We start from the raw sequence: 17,703 nt of genomic DNA, 5'->3' as shown, positions 1-17,703 counted from the left end.
AAACCTAAGATGAACCTATCACATGGTTTTCTTGACAAAATTTGTTCAGAGAAAGGTTTGCCACTACATTCCTCTGAGAGAGTGTGACTCGGTGGGTTTCGTGGCTGAGCGGGGACTTGAATCAGGTTTTCATTGGTCGTAGTCCAGTGCTCAAACCAGTATGCCACACTGACTCTCCTCCTTCTTTTATTTAAAAAAGTGTGTTGACATTTCTGTTAAGATCACAACTGACACTACTTCATGTTCTTTAATGAGTGGTTCTCGAGGGTAACATTTGAAGTCAAATGCAAAAGGATGCAATCAGAAATACCTGTTTATTTTAGTTTAAAGCTTATACAAATTGTAACAAAGCTTCCGAAGAAGACTTTTTTTTTTCAGTCGGAAAAAATAGCTTTAATGCATGGAAACCACCTAGCTATGGTACAATGGAGACAATAGGGTGGCCATCTGGAGATGCTCAAGGAGCATTGGCTTAACACTGAAGGAGTGTCAGATCTTCCCTGAAGAACTAGGTCCCCGGTCTTGCTAGAACAGTGGTTCTCAACCTATGAGTGTGTTTTGGCCTACAACTCACAGAAATCCCAGCCAGTTTACCAGCTGTTAGGATTTCTGGGAGTTGAAGGCCAAAACATCTGGGGACCTACAGGTTGAGAACCACGATGCTAGAATATTATTTGAGTTAAAAGGTATCAACTTTAACAGGGGAGATTAAATATTGGTGACAATTGAGGAGCTATGTGGACTGAAGGGAGATGCTGTGCCAAGAGACCTGGCTGTAAGCAGCATTGGGGACCCAACAAGAGGAACATCATACCTGCCTCTGTTCCATGTTTGAGATGGGCAGTGGAAGAGCCCAGATGGGATATAGGGAAAGCTTTGGCCATGTTGGTAGTTCTGGGGACCCAACTGACAGGTTGACACCATGAGTTACCGCACTGGGTAATACCAACCCTAGTGGTGTCACTAAATAAAATTTCTGTATTTCTTCAATCATAAGGCATGCTTCCCCCGCCCGCCCCCCCAATATAAGCATCACTAAAAATGGGATGCATATTAGAATCGTGGGTGCTTTTATATACAGTATATAAATAGAGCTTTTTTTCTATTGGTGGTACTGAAACGAGTGTGCATCTTACAATCAGTGGTGTCTTCAAATTGAAGAAATATGGTATGTTCCTTGAAAGAACATATGAAAGAATCATGTAGCCAAGCTGTTCCTACTGTTAGAGAAAATTGAAAAGATTGAAATAAGTGGATCCAATCTATTTTTGATCCATCCCAAGACTCCCAACCTCCATTTCGTGTCATCTTCTGCCTTGGTTTGCCAGTTAGCTCTCCATTTTGGGTCATCCTCATCTGCTGAACCTCCACTTAAATCCCTGTTTTGGAGCTGTCAAACAACTAGTGATTGATCTCAGCACAGCAATACCTTCATCTTAATTCCCTGACATATTTCCGCAGCAATCTTTTGAGACTTTGTGGGCCCTGTAATTATTTGGAATGCAACGGACGTAACATCCCTCTTACCACTGACAAATCTGGTTGATGCTTTTGGGAACAGAAGTCCATAATACTTGATGAGGCTAAAGTTTTCTCACCTCTGTTATAATGTTTTAAACACTGGCCATTAGTACTGTGTGGCTTTATTGTTCAGATTTTGCTTTATTTAAACTACAGCAAGAGTCTACCGTTTTCTTTTGCTTTCCTACAGGTTCGTTCTCTAATCAGGGCAATTCGAAGTGAAAATGTAAGCACTGCCCAAAACCATTGTGTCCATTTTGACCCTGAGTAGTTATGGTATTGCTATTGTCTTAGGGCCCTTCTACAGAGCCATATAACCCAGAATATCAAGGCAGATAATCCACAATATCTGCTTTGGATTATCTGAGTCCACACTGCCATATAATCCAGTTCAATGTGGTTTTTATACAGCTGTGTGGAAGGGGACATAATCATCCCCAAGTAGACTTTGTTTTAAATGGATGTGGGACATTTTAGCTACATAACAATGTCTGTTCAAAAGGAAGTCTAAGGTGGACAAAAAGGGAGAAAGTCTGTCTTATTACAAATCAACCAAAACTTTGTCAACCAAAGCTTTAATTAAGACTTGTGTCCCATAACTGCCTGGAGCCAAACTACATGCAGGACTAAATGCATTACTGTCTCTTTTTGTTGAACTCAATCAAATGTGGGGATTTGATGTCCTTCCCCAATATTGTTGCAACTTACATTAGTCTCAGGTAACAAAGCCAGCAATTCTGGGAACTGAAGTTCTTCTTCTGGATGCCAAGTCCTTCTCCTACTCTCAATAGTTTATTTGGGGTGTGGGGAGAGAGTTGAAAGAACACACAGACTTCTGCAATGTTGATATCGCTAGTTCCCAGAGGGGGAAAAAAGCCTCCAAACATAGGAAATCAATTGGAACCTTTATTCTTACTTTCTGCCAGAAAGGCATCAAAGCTGAGAGATAACTCTCTAACGTCCAGTTTGCTCAAAAGCATGTAAACTTGAACAGGAATGTATAAAATTGGATTTTTCTCAATTTACATAACAGCTCTATGATTAGCCTAATGTAAAACATCCATGAAATCACCTAGTTTTAAACCACACTATGGCTGTTTATCTGAAAATTCTCAGATAGCAAGAAATTAATATAAAATTATGCAAAAGGAGGCGTGAAAATTTCTATGTAAATGAAGCCCTTTCACCTTTGGCAGCATCTCTGTTTTAAGCAAGTTTCTGCTGGTCTGGAAAAAGGCATTTGAACATCTTTATCTAAAAAGTAAAAAAAAAATGTCTCTATGGGCCTTTGTTCTAGCTGGCTGCTTCTCTGTTTTTGGCATTGGGTTTCTCAGTATAGCATTCACACAGAAATGTCTCTGTGTTGTTTTCTCTATTACCCAAAATACAGGCAGTCTTCGAATTACAAACATCTGACTTACAAACAACTCATATTTAAGAACGGGGGTGCGACAACAGGAAGGGAAAGAAATCTACTCCTAGGAAGGGAAATGCACTCCTGGAAGAGTTATCATGAGGAAAAGGTGTCTCCACTGAGGCTTTCTCACCGATCCTTGTTTTCACAACAAGCCACATTTGTCAAAATCTAACTATCACAGGGACAGAAAGTGAGGTGGAATCTTCTGAACAGGGGCACAGTCAGAAAAACAAACACCACAAGAGTATTAACTCTCCCCTATGCTATCCAAAGCTAAAAATATATATAATTTAGGCTGGAGTTAGACTTTTAAAAGTACATGTTCTGACTTACATTCAAATTCAACTGAAGAACAAACCTACAGAACCAATCTTGTTCATAACTTGGAGACTGCATGCACTATTAAACAAAAAGTGACCCCCAAGGGACGTCTACTCTATCCCCCTTCTGCTGGGCAGGAATGCAAACTACAGCCCTATCAGTGTCTTGCAGGAGGAAAACTTCCATTAGTACCATGAGAGTTTTGTTTCCAAGAGAAACAGATCTGAAGAGCCAAGAAAAATAAACAAGACCCCCCCCCCAATGGTGCAGCAGGTTAAACCGCTGAGCTGCTGAACTTGCTGACTGAAATGTCGGCGGTTTGAATTCAGCAAGTGGGGTGAGCTCCCGCTGTTAGCCCCAGCTTCTGCCAACCTAGCAGTTCGAAAACATGTAAATGTGAGTAGATCGATAGGTACCACTCTTGTGGGAAGGTAACGGCTCTCCATGCAGTCATGCCGGCCACATTACCTTGGAGACGTCTATGGACAACGCTGGCTCTTTGGCTTAGAAATGGAGATGAGCACCAACCCCCAGAGTCAGACACGACTAGACTTCATGTCAGGGAAAACCCTTCCCTTTCCCTTTCCCTATGGCTTCAACACACTGAATATTTTAACCAAGGATGTTTCTTAAACAAGTATGATTACTTATACCAATTTATACAATGCGGACTGAACTCCGAGCAAAATGTAATAGGTGAAGCCAGTGAAGTGTGATTGTACTTCAGTCTATTGCGGGGAAATTGTTTTACAGCTAAAGAAGTATAAAATTGCATCGATTCCAATATGGCTTTTGATAGCGGAGATAAATCTCCAGACATGACATAATATCTCTTGGGAAAATCTTCTCTCTCTCCCTCTCTCCCCTCTCTCATACTTGAGCTTTAGTGGGGGGTAGATAGGATCTGATTTCCAGGTTCAAGGCCTAAAGAGGCAGGACACATACATATATTTGGGGCTAAATCCAATGCTATTTTTGCGAACGATCAGTGCTTTCTTTCTGCGTACCTGTAGCCATATGGAGAGAGTAGGGCTTTAAAGGCACAGCAGGAAGATGCAGGATTGAGGAGGAATCTCTCCCATCTTTACTTCATAGAAGTAACCTTGACCAATGAGCTGCGGTGGCACAGTAGGTTAAACCATTGTGCTGGCTGAACTGCTGGCCTGAAGGTTGGGTTGCTGACCTGAAGGTTGCCGGGTCGAATCTGCGAGATGGGGTAAGCTCCCGCCTGTCAGCTCTAGCTTGCAGGGACATGAGAGAAATCTCCCAGCAACACATCTGGGCATGCCCTGGGCAACATCTATTTAGACGGCCAATTCCCTCACACCAGAAGCGACTTGTAGTATGTTCTCAAGTCACTTCTGACACGGGAAAAAAAAACTTGACCAGTTCTATGTAGTATTGTGATGACTGTAACTTTATTTAAGATTACTAGAGTATTTAGCAAAACCAGTTTGATGACACAGTATAAGGGCATCTAACAAAAACATCAAACAAGAAGATTTATGAACAGGGTCAGTCCATTCAACTGTATTCTCCCAGCAACAATGGTCATAGGTTCTATTGTAAAGATTTTGGCAAAATGTGTTTCCATTTATTTTAAAATATCAATGCCACTTCCTCACTGTGTGGGCAGTTTTATTGTTTTGGAATTGAATCAATGGAAAAATGTTCTTTATTTATTCATTATATGGCTCACACAAGGAAGTGAACTTGGTTTTCTTTGTTACAGATTGACACGTCTACTGCAGGAAGTATTGATACCTATAAAGAGGTAAGGACAACCATTCCATCCCAAATGTTTAAAGTATTATTTACTTCAATGTACTGCCAGGGTTGTGGCTTTCCAGATAACATCATTTATACTGGTCTAGTTTCAGAGTGTGTCATGATGTGCAACCAGCTCATCAAGGGGCCAGTGGAGATATAATATCAGTTATAAACCACTTTCTCAACCTGCCTCTCTTAATCTGAGGATGCATCTACACCATAAAAGTAATGCGATTTGACACCACTTTAATTGCCCTGTCTTCAGGCTATGGAATCATAGGTGTTATACGTATACAAGGTCTTTTGCCTTCTGTGCCAAAGATGCTGGTAATTCATCTAACCAGAACTCCCAGGATTCCAAGCATTGAGTTATAGCAATTGAAGTGGGGTCAAGCTGCATTAATTCTACAGTGTAGATGCACCCTCAGTTATGCAATCAGCTGGGGCACATACCCTGTGTAGAGAAAATCCCTCCCAATTCATGTTGGCTCCTATATGAAGAATTGTTAAGGTATTACCGTATTGGAAGGCCCCAGTGGCACAGTGGGTTAAACCACTGAGCAGTTGAACTTGCTGATGGAAAGGTCAGCGGTTCGAATCCGGAGAGCGGGGCGAGCTCCCGCTGTTAGCCCCAGCTTCTGTTAACCAAGCAGCTCGAAAACATGCATATGTGAGTAGATCAGTAAGTACCACTCCAGCGGGAAGGCAAAAGAGCTCCATGCCGGCTCTTTGGCTTAGAAATGGAGATGAGCACCAACCCCCAGAGTCAGACATGACTAGACTTAATGTAAGGGGAAAACCTTTACCTTCATTACTGTATTTCCCCGAAAATAAGACTGTCTCTTATATCAATTTTTGCTCCAAAAGACGCATTAGAGCTTATTTTCAGGGGGTGTCTAATTTTTTTCATGTACAACAATCTACATTAGTTCAAATAAGTCATGTCTTCTTCTGGAACATGGTCATAATGTTATGTCAATAATATTATTTATCTATATTTCATTATATATTAATGTTATTATTCTATCATTCAATATGTGTGTGGTGTTGCAATGGATGTAATACCAGTAAATGCAACCGTCTGGCTGACGATCTTAACGGGGGCTTATTTTTGGAGTAAGGCTTATATTATGAATATCCTGAAAAATCATGTTATGCCTTATTTTCCGGTTAAGTCTTATTTTCGGGGAATCAGAGTAGGATGCCACTTCATTCAGAAATGAGAACTAGAACCGAGAATCCGTAGACTGTGACAATGCTGACCAAAGGCAAATAGGAATTGCAGACCAAAATATCTAGAGGGCCATAGGTTCCTTACTCCTGTTACAGAGAGATGGATGTCTGGAAAAGTCAGACGTGTGTGTAAAAGGACTGAATATATTTTCTTGACCTAAGCACATGCTCAAAGACATCTTGATATTTATGTGTTCAAAGACTAGGAATGCCAATCTCTGCTTATTTCATTATTAATGCACAAGCAAAGAAATTTGAAACTTTACTCACTGCAGGGCAATATTGCAAAAAATTGATTGCAATGTTTTAAAGTCTTTTTACTTTTAGGACCTCTAGTGAAAATTAGTATACATAAAACCCAAGGTGTTTGCAAAGAAGACAATGCCTGTCACAAAAATGCACCAGAACAAAATGTTGTGTTGTGGTTGTTGTTGTTTTGTTTTGTTTTTTGTTTTTGTTTTTTTGCATAAATGAATTTTTAGTACAGATCAGAATGTCACAAAAAAATTTAATCATATGGCAGTTGACCATTTTCTTGTTATAGAGATGTACTTTCTTTGTGAGAATGGGAATGCTTCTCACATCTCAATTAAAGATACTTTACCAATCAGAAGGCATTTCCCTCTTTAATAAGTAGTACAAAAAAATGAAACAACAGTGGGATAACATGAATGACTTGTAAAAAGAAGACAACAATGTTATTTGGGCCACCCACTCCCTGTAAAAATCCATGAACGAGGTATCCAGAGATATCCAATCTCCTGTACTCCAACTTTTTGCTTGTGATTGTGGTTGAAATCCTTGCATTTCTAGCCCCCACCCCACCCCAAATGCTAAAGTAGACCCACCAGTCCCTAAGCCTGCCGATCCCAGTATCCCTTTAATTTTCTTAGATATTACGAATGCTGTTTTTGTACACATTCCTTCCAAACGTTTTTGCCACAGGAGAAACAAGTATAACTGGAGAAGATAACCTGTTTCCCAAAAAATAAGACATACCCATAAAATAAGCCATAGCAGTATTTCTAAGCATTAGCACAATATAAGCCATACCCCCAAAGTAAGTCATAGTGATAGGTGTGGCTATGCAGCATACAAGGTTATCTCCCCCAGTCAGGTCCCAGTTGTTCTGTGTGGGCTGCAAGCTGAGGCATAGAGGGAGACATAGAAAGCGAAAGGAAAGGTCTCCTCAGTTAAGTGAGGAGCAGGATGCTTTGCTTTAGGTATTGTGTGTCCTCAGGGGGAAGAAGTAAAGTTGTAGCTGCCGTTTTACTCAGCACTGGGGGTCTCTCTCCCCCAGCACCAACCAGCAACAGTCTGTGGGTCTCTCTCACTCCCCACAAACACCAGGGGATAGGGGAAAAGCTTCACCAAGCAGTCTGCTACTGAGCCCAGAGAGATCATCTCATAAATGCACATTGTTGTACCATACTTATACTTAATAAATATAATAAAATAAGCCATAGTGTGTCTTCTTGAGGAAAAATAAATATAAGACTATGTCTTATTTTTGTGGAAACACGGTATCTGATTCAAAACTGATTTGTAAGACATGTTCATTTGAGTCTATGAAATATTTTGCCTCTGTAAAGAAAAAGTAAGTTCTTTGAAATATTTCCAATTATCAATGAAATAATGGGTGCTGTTCTTTTACAGGCAGAAAGCTTTGCTACAAATGGAAACTATCATGCAGAGGTAAACATTTCCTGTTGTTACTAGATTTTGACAAGTTGTTCCTTAGCCTACAGCTATTATACAATAGCTAATCTTTACATGTATAACATGTATGCTTTGAGGAACCTTTGTTGTTGTGTACCGTCAAATCATTTCTGATTTCTGATTATCCTAAAATAAGCCTTTCACGGGATTTTCTTGAAAAGAGTTTGTTCAGAATGTGTTTGACCTTGCTTTCCTCTGAGTCTGCAAATGTAACTCACACAAGGTAATCAAATCGGTTTCCGTGATTGATGAAAGATTTGGACCCTGTGGCACATCTACGGTGACCCCTTTTGGAGGGCCAGTCTGACAAGCTGGACACCAAATTGGCCCCCAAAACAGTCCTCACAGGGATTCCTTCAGTCACCACAGAGGAAGGAAGAATTCTCATTCCTCAACAGAGTTGAACATAGTTTGATACTACTGGGCGACCACCCTAAATGCTCCCCCTCACCCACTGTGTCACCGTGGTCTGTGGCAGTGACATGACACCTATCTTTCTCCCATTGTGTGCTCTGACATCAGCCAGAGCAACGGGATGCTAAGGGAAGGGAAAAAGTGGGGAGAGAAGGAACTCGGCCCTTCTTTCCCCCCTCCAATCCTAGTGAGAGCAGCCAATGTCAGAGCAGCCAATGTGTAAAAGGTTAGTGCTATGTGAGTGGCCCAAGCCCATTGTATAAAACGTGAGTGCTATGTGAGTGGCGCAAGACCACTGTGACATGGGGGCAGGGGGAAAGGGGACTGCCACCCTGTATCCCCGGACCATCTGAGCCTGGTGGCAGTCAAGACATTTGCAGCCAGTTCTGTTTGGGAACCGTTCCAAGTCAGTGAACAGCCTAAATTCTGGGGCAGAATTCATAATATCCCCAGCTTCACTTCCATTAATATGGGGCAAGGCTGTATTAAGATGGACTTGCCCCACTTTAACACAGATCAGCCCAGGTAGATGGGACCCTGGTCTCCAGTGTCCTTGCCCAACACTCAAACCATGCTGGCTCACCTTCCACATTTTAAAAATTATCAGACTCCAAACCCATTTGCCTAGGGCAGAGGCCCAATTCATTTCCTTAGTAATTTATATTGGTATTTTAAAAATACTTTGGCATTTGTTCCACAAGCCACTTAGGCTGCAATCTTCTGCACATGATTTCAGCAAGTCTCACTTCTAAGAAGATGCATGCATAAGATTGTACTGTAATTTCACGTGTCTAAAACTAAAATACAGGCAGTCCTCCACATTTGCAGGTTGAACATTTGTGGATTATTTTATTTGCAGATTTACTTAATGCTTATTTGGATGAACACAAGCCAAGAACACCTTAACACAGCCTTAAACCACATTAACCAAAGTCACAGGTTGCTCCAAATTCTCTCCAAGAATCCAGAGCAGACCACAGCTTTGGGCCCATGTAAACAATTGGGCTGGTACCAAAATGGAACCGGGTGCAACTGTTTATAAAGCCATCTTGTATTCCTTGGGCATGGGTGGCTCAGGGACACATAGTGGCTCTCATCATCCCCCCTCCGTTCTCCTCGTTCTGAGGGCCAGTGGGCACGACATGGTTCATGTTGGTTCTTTGTCACTTGGATTGACACTGGCCAGAGGGACAAGTGATTGAAGAAGGGAGGGGACCATTCCTCTTACCCCCTCACACATCACTCTGTCACCTTGAGTGACATCATTCAAGCGACAAATGACCAACACAAGCCATTTAGTGCCTCCTGGATGCTGTTGTGGGAATGAGGAGATATGGGAAAGGTGACCTGTGGACAGTCAGGACTCCTCACCTCTGCAACAGCCATGTGAATGGCAGTGTAAACCATCCTAGATTTGATCTGGCATTCACCATTCTAGGACAGCCCCAGGATAAGTGGTCGGTATAGATCTGCCCTAACTCTTCAACTTTCATAAAGCCGACCACAGAGTTGCACTGGAGGACCTAGAGATTCCTACAAAAGTGTTATCTCAGCTTTTCCATTTTTGTGGGGGTCCTGTACCCTGAACCTCCACAAAGGTGGGAAACCTACTGTAATATTTCAGCCATAGCAACTTTGATAAAATAGTAAGAGGGGTTTCTTTTGTTTTGTTTATACAGAGTGGGTCATCTGGCAGTGGCAACCAATATGGACAGGTACAATTTTTAAAATATGTCATATATTTAGAGAGATAAAAAAGTAAAAATAAAATAAAATCCTTGTTCTTATTTCCACTTGTGACTGTTGTTTTTAAAATAGAGATATATTAAGACAACATAGCATGGAAACATCTTGGTGTCTGGCTGATAAAATCTGTTTTCTATTCAGGGTGGATCTCATGGTGCAGGCAGCCAAAATGGACAGGTAAAAGTAATTTTTAAAATAAAGTGATTTTATATATTTACTTATTTGTTACTAAGCTGACTTTAAGTGAAAGACATCCAGGAGGGGACACACACTCAAAAAATAATCTCTTTTATAATATACAGCATATTTTTTGCTAAGGAGGATATTTTGAGAAAGGTGTCTTTATAGAAGATGCTGCAGGCTGGTAGCATATATTGTCATATGCCCTCAAGTCTTTTTTTTTACTTATGGTGACTATAAGGTAACCCCTTTCACTGGGTTTCCTTGGCAAGATCTGTCTGTAGTAGTTTTATCTTTGCTGTCTTCCAAGGCTGAGATAATGTGATCAGGGCCGTAGCCAGAAAAAAATTTCGGGAGGGGTTTTGAAAATTTGGGGGGGGGGGGGTTGAACCCCTAGCACCCCCTCCCCTGGCTACAGACTTGTCAATATCTGCTTGAGATAGTGCCTGGAGGGACTCTTAATGTTTTGTATCTCATAGACTTAGCATGGGGATTTGGTTAACCAGTTAAAATTCATGAGTAAACCAGGGTTTTTTTTAACCTGAAAAATTTGGGGGGGGGGGGTTGAACCCCTAAACTCTCCCCCCCCCCTCGCTACAGGCCTGAATGTGATTTGTCCATAGTCACCCAGGACTCTTCCAGAATCTAACTCCAGGTTTTCTGCTTTAAACTGGATATGAGTCCGCACAGTTAGATAATCTGGGATAAACAGAAAACCTGGGAATGGATCCTGGGATAGAGAGCCTGTCTGGAAGGGGCCCCAGTAAGCTTTCATGCGGAGCAGAGATTTGGAACCCTGGTTTCCAGTATCCTAGTTCAGCATTTAATCCACTACATCACACTGGTTTTCTGATGAAGGTACTATACCACAATCACCTCCAGTATAGAAAGACATAGCAGAATAAAGAAGGTCAAAAGCTTGCTATGCTCTTAAACATAATGATAATTTTGTTGATGAATATGGTTTCAAATAATAAACATTTTCTCCACAGGGGTCATATGGTGGTGGCCCACATGAACAGGTAAGACCTTTTTAATATACAGCATACAAATTCAATATAGACTATTAATAATTATATATTTATTTGGATGTATAGCCTGCATTGCTCCCAAAAGTAAGGCTCACAGTGTTTCCCAATAATATTAATTCTTCTTTCAAGCCACTACGCTACGATGACTCAGTCTTAGTAGAGGTAAAGGTTTTCCTCTGACATTAAGTCTAGTTGTGTCCGACTCATCTCCATTTCTAAGCCAAAGAGCCGGTGTTGTCCATAGACACCTCCAAGGTCATGTGGCCGCCATGACTGCATGGAGCACCATTATAGTCGTGCCAAAGCAGTACCTATTGATCTACTAATATTTGCATGTTTTTGAACTGCTAGGTTGGCAGAAGTTGGGGCTAATAACGGGAGCTCACCCCGTCCTGCGGATTCGAACCACTGACCTTCCGGTCAGCAAGTTCTGCATCTTAGTGATTTAATCTGCTGTGCCACCACAGCCCCTTATAGTCTTACACTTGTTAAAAAATATTTTTCCTGTTAAACTTATACATTTAACATTCTTTTAAAAAAAATTAATCAGGCAGACGGTACATCTCAGGTGGGTGGATAAGGACAAGAAGGTGCTTTAGTATTCTGTGTGCTGTGTTGCTTTTAAAAGTGAGTAGCAGTAAAAGACATAGTTTCCCAACTTTAGTCTGCATACTTCTGTATGGTGCTGCTGTTCACATTGATGATGTAATGAGTTACGGGTCTACTTAAATGCTTCTAAATTCAAAGGATGCCTACTTAACACTTTCCCTCAATGCTATAGCTTGATAGGATGGGATAATTAAAACTCACAGAGAAAGAGACAAATATACAGCTGAAACATTTTTCCAGTAGAAATTTTACCATTTTGCATCAGGTCCCTTTTGAAAAGATAATTAATTTTAAAAAACTTTCTTCATTCTTAACAGGATGAATCGTATATCGCATATGCAAATAGTCGGGTAAGCAAGTTGAAAGAATCTTGTTCTATTGTTTTCTATTAGCCAAACTTGCAAGGATGAGCAAAAATGCTTCCATTTCTGTTCTTTTTTTCAAACGCTTGCTTTTTCATACTTAACCCTTCCCCCTTAAATGCCACAGTTTTCTGACCTTTTAAAACTTTTCCCTGTAATTCAGAGAAACCTCTCAACAGTAAGGGCTGGAAAATAAGATGTATGTGAAAATCATGTGCATTTCATCTGACTTTTTAGCATAAAGATAAAACTAATCTTTGGAATGTTTACAGGGAGAATGTGTTTGCCCTGGTGCTCAGGTAATTATTATTCTTTACTAATATGGCATTAGTTGTCTTCTGAATTCTGATGCTTAGCGTTTTAGTCATGTCAATTCACATGATATCATTTCACCCTGGAGCCTCCGGTGGCGTAGTGGTTTAAAGCCTCATGACTTGAAAGTTGGGTTGCTGACCTGAAGGCTGCCAGGTTCGAATCCCACCCGGGGAGAGCGCGGATGAGCTCCCTCTATCAGCTCCAGCTCCATGCGGGGACATGAGAGAAGCCTCCCACAAGGATGGTAAAAACATCAAAACATTCGGGCGTCCTCTGGGCAACGTCCTTGCAGACGGCCAATTCTCTCACTCCAGAAGTGACTCAAGTTGCTCCTGACACGGAAAAAAAAATTCACCCTGCCATAGAATGATTTTTGCATTCACTGTCATAGCAGTGCATTAGTCCCACGTTTGCCTCAACCTTATCATACAGAAACAATTAATTGAATCAGTTTGGATGTGGATATGTCATAACACTTTCTTCCATGAAGATTCATTACACTATGTAACAAAATTTGAAAAAATTATGTTCCTGGTTAGAAAGTGTTATTTCCTGTTTAGTTGTACGGTACTTATTTTGAAAGTAGCTGTTATGTAAGACAATTACCTTCAAAGGGTCCTGGCTCAGGAGGGAAATCAGGCAGGAAAACTCAGTCTCATGAGAGATGCAAAAAGCAAAGTTATTTTCACATAGCTATGAGAATAACCCTATAACCCTATTTTTACACAGGGTGGACAGAGAGGACCATATGGCAGAGGTGGTCAATATGGACAGGTAATAATTATGTTTTGTTCTGTTCTGGTACTGGGTGCAAGTCGAAACTTCCCCAAAGTTATTTTGGTGTTGAACACTGACATATGTTATTGCTTTAGAGTAAATTTATTAGTGGTAAATGATGCAGCAGAAGGTACATGACAGATAAAATTCCAGTCCTTTGACTGAAGTGGTCCAGCATCCCCTAATAACCAATAGTAAAATTGGTCCCCTAAATAACAAATTCTACCTAGACTATCCCCAGCTAATGAATAATTTCCCCATCATGCCTATATTGGGATCCTGGACCTGGATGCAACCCCTTCAAGGCTACTGGAAATGGATCTCCAAGGTTTATATAATGCAGAAGCAAACAAATAAAATTAAGGTGCAGAAGCATGACCCATTTCCCACCAATAGCTTTATGAACGGTGCAAGCAGATTACAAAGAGAAGAAAATTCACTTCCCAGTCTGTTCCCAGTCTTCATATCGCTTTGAAGCCTCAAGCTGTCAAGCTAATGCAAAAAGTAATTAACAATGTTACTGATACAAAGTGATGCTTTCTGTATTAGTGGACAGCTGTTAACATTCGGCCATTATGCTAACAAGGGCTCCAAACCCATCTGCTGGCTGGCAGAGGCCCAACTCTCTGCCTTAGTAACTTTCATTGGCATTAAAAATAATACTTTGGCATCGTTCCACAAGCCACTTAGGCTGCAATCTTCTGTACATTTATTGGAAAATAAGCCCACTGGATTCAGCAAGTCTCACTATCAAGTACACAAGATTGTGCTGTAATTACATGTGTCTAAATCTAAAATACAGTCGGCCCTCCACATTTGCTGTTTGAACTTTTACAGATTTGATTAGTTGCAGATTTGTTTATTATGGTCTCTCCGGGAATCTCTATGGTTGGATCTACAATGCCATATATTGCAGTTTCAGAATGCCGATTATCTGCATTGGACTGGGTTATATGACAGTGTAGACTCAGGGCCCTTCCATACAGCCATAAAACCCAGAATATCAAAGCAGAAAATACCAGAATATCTGCTTTGAACTGGGTGATCTGAGTCCACACTGCCATATATTCCAGTTCAAAGCAGATAATGTGGGATTTTATTCAGCTGTGTGGAAGAGGCCTAATCATCATCATCATCATCATCATCATTTTTATTTATATACCGCCCTATCTCCTCAAGGGACTCAGGGCGGTTTCCAACATGATAAAAATAATACAATACAATACACATAATAAAAACAGAACCATACAACAATTTAAAAATAATACATGCAATAAACATAAATACACAACATACAATATAATTCAATGCAATGCAGTTAATATGCATTCTGAAACGGCATTCTATGTCAGTGTAGATCCAGCTTGTGTTCTTCGCTGCAAGTCGACCATAGTGTTGTACTGGAGGACCTAGAGCAGAGTTTTCCAAACATTTCATGTTGGTGATACACTTGCATCATTTTGTAATACATTAATTCAGTTTTACTAACAAACTGAAGGTTAAATCAACCCCTTATAAGAGATGCAGACACATACTTCCAAGTTCCATTGTAATAGCAAAATATATTGGGACACAACTTATCTCATAAAAACTGTTGTTTTATGTTTGTAAAAGATAATATATGATCTGTAAGATAATAACACTCGACTTACTGGTTTCTTGTTATTTTTGCATGACATACATACATACTGCAGCTGACATACAAGAACGTCACGGTACATAGTTTGGAAAGCTCTGACCTAGATATTCCTAGAGCAGTGGTTCTCAACCTGTGGTCCCCAGGTGTTTTGGCCTACAAATCCCATAAATCCTGGCCAGTTTACCAGCTTTTAGGATTTCTGGGAGTTGAAGGCAAAAACATCTGAGGACCTACAGGTTGAGAACCACTGTCCTAGAGAGAACAGTTTTCTACGAGTCTCTTGGTCTTCTAGCCCAGCTCAATTGTTATCCTCTTGTAGACGTTGACTATAGAGGCACACTGGAGAACGTAGAGATTCCTAAAGGTGTGTTCTCTCTCTCTCAAAAAAATCTACTTTTGCAGTTGTGATCCTGCATCTACAACTCTTGCAAGAGTGTATGGGCTCCTGTAGTATTCCAAACATATGATGAAGTAACATGAGATTTGTTTTACAGGGTGGATCGTATGGCGGTGGCAACCAATATGGACAGGTACATTTTTTAAAATATGTCATATATTTGGAAAGGTAAAAAAGTAAAAAAGAAAATACTTTTTCATATTTCCGGTTCTGATTGTATAAAGTTTTAAAATTATAGACATGGCGTTAAGGCATCTTGGTGCCTCGCTGATAAAATCTCTTTTGAAATAAATAATAGCTATTTTCTATACAGGGTGGATCTTATGGTGGAGGCAGCCAATATGGACAGGTAAAACATTGTTTTAAATAAAAAATAAATTATGGATGTAGGATGCACATGGGTCTTTAAATGTGGGCAGAGTACAGCTCCCATTATCCTCTATCCATACCTTGGCAGTATTTTAAGTTAGTCATGTTGGGTATGTGTGCCATGTTTGGTCCAGATCCATCACTGTTCTCCGGATTTAGATGTATTACAACTCCCATCATTCTGGATCAATCCCGCCGCCAAACCCTGCCAATATTTAAAGTTGGTAATGTGTGCCACATTTAGTCCAGATCCATCATTGGTGAGGCTCACAGTGTTCTCTGGATGTGGGTGTACTACACCTCCCATCATCCTGGGCCAGTCTCCCGTCAGTATTTAAAGATGGTCATGAAAATTATGTGTGCCATGTTTGGTTCAGATCCATCATAGGGTTTTTGTCATATGTTTTGTTCAGAGGAAGTTTGCTTTTGCCTTCCTCTGAGGTTGAGATAGTATGATTTGCCCAAGATCACCCAGACCAGACCCCTTCTACATTGCCATATAAAATCCAGATTATCAGCTTTGAACTGGATTATATGGCAGTGTACACTCATATAATCCAGTTCAAAGCAGATAATGTGGATCATTTGCCTTGATCATTGGAATTATATGGCAGTGTAGAAGGGGCCCAGTGGGTTTCCATGCCTGATTAGGGATTCAAATCCTACTCTCCCAGTGTCCTAGTCTGGCGTTTAAACCACTACACAGCGCTAGCTCTCTGGTAGTATATATACCACAATAACATCAAGTATTAAAAGACATAGCAAAATAAGGAAATTTGAAAATACTGTATGTTGTGCTCTTTTAAACATAAACTGTGGTTTAGGAAAGATTTGTTAATGGATATTCTAAAATGTAATGAACATTTTCTGCACAGGGATCATATGGTCATGGCTCATATGGACAGGTAAGAAATTTCAATATAAAGTATATAAATTCAGTTGCAATATAAAATAGGAATATCTATAATCTATCTGTTTGTCTGTCTGTTTGTCTCCCAGAAGTACAGCCCAATAATATTAAATGAAAGAAGAATGTGAAATACGGAATAAATGAAAGAAACAAGGGAAAGTGTCAACATATAATTAAACTAAAAGCCTAATGTCAAACAACTAAATATACTATTAAAATCCTTAGAAAAGCACACAGTTTAGCTGACAATAGGTAAGGTAAAGGTTTCTCCCGACATTAAGTCTAGTTGTGTCCAACTTTGGGGGTTGGTGCTCATCTCCATTTCTAAGCCAAAGAGCCGGCATTGTCCATAGACACCTCCAAAGTCATGTGGCCAGCATGAGTGCATGGAGCGCCGTTACCTTCCCGGTGGAGTGGTACCTATTGATCTACTCACATATGCATGTTTTTGAACTGCTAGTTAGTAGAAGCTTGGGCTAATAGTGGGAGCTCACTCCACTCCCTGGATTCAAACCACCAGCCTTTCAGTCAGCAAGTTCAACAGCTCAGAGGTTCAACCCACTGTGCCGTTGGGGGATCCATTTAGCTGATAATACTAAATTTCAAAAGCCTATCTGTTATTTTTTAAAAGATCCATCTGAACTGAGAACATTTGAAGGACAGAAAGGAACCATAGCCACCTCTGATAATGAGCTAGTTTATCATTATTATTGTTGTTGTTGTTGTTATGTTTATTTATACCCCGCTTTTTCTCTTTATAAGGAGATTCAAAGTGGCTAACATTAAAAGCATTACAATACAATTTTAAATATACAAATATTACTGTAAAACAGTATTGAACATCATTAGTATTAAAAACAATTCAGATTAAATCCATAACAACATTTAATACTCTGTATTCGTACTCCTGGTGGTGAACCAAAGGTGCATCTACACTGTAAAATAAATGCAGTTTGACACCATTTTAATTACC

At 40.3% G+C, this 17,703-nt stretch overlaps 1 protein-coding gene across 16 annotated transcripts in view; it reads left to right on the top strand.

Moving 5' to 3' along the window:
* The window catches only part of LOC100559191 (hornerin), an 87,286-nt gene that overhangs the window by 50,543 nt on the left and 19,040 nt on the right, over nt 1–17,703 (top strand). For 12 of the 16 annotated variants that reach the window (XM_062979536.1, XM_062979547.1, XM_062979546.1 and 9 more), the window contains 12 exons: nt 1,712–1,747; nt 4,992–5,033; nt 7,919–7,957; nt 10,075–10,110; nt 10,283–10,318; nt 11,314–11,343; nt 12,279–12,311; nt 12,596–12,622; nt 13,368–13,412; nt 15,549–15,584; nt 15,765–15,800; nt 16,696–16,725. In XM_062979536.1, coding sequence (XP_062835606.1) covers nt 1,712–1,747; nt 4,992–5,033; nt 7,919–7,957; nt 10,075–10,110; nt 10,283–10,318; nt 11,314–11,343; nt 12,279–12,311; nt 12,596–12,622; nt 13,368–13,412; nt 15,549–15,584; nt 15,765–15,800; nt 16,696–16,725 — 426 coding nt within the window. The remainder of the gene's footprint in view (nt 1–1,711; nt 1,748–4,991; nt 5,034–7,918; nt 7,958–10,074; nt 10,111–10,282; nt 10,319–11,313; nt 11,344–12,278; nt 12,312–12,595; nt 12,623–13,367; nt 13,413–15,548; nt 15,585–15,764; nt 15,801–16,695; nt 16,726–17,703) is intronic. The other 4 variants (XM_062979541.1, XM_062979539.1, XM_062979545.1 and 1 more) reach the window with 4 other exon arrangements.

The sequence above is a fragment of the Anolis carolinensis genome, chromosome 4 (genome assembly GCF_035594765.1).
Source record: "Anolis carolinensis isolate JA03-04 chromosome 4, rAnoCar3.1.pri, whole genome shotgun sequence".
Lineage (NCBI taxonomy): Eukaryota > Metazoa > Chordata > Lepidosauria > Squamata > Dactyloidae > Anolis > Anolis carolinensis.
This window is presented reverse-complemented; position numbering and strand designations above follow the sequence as displayed.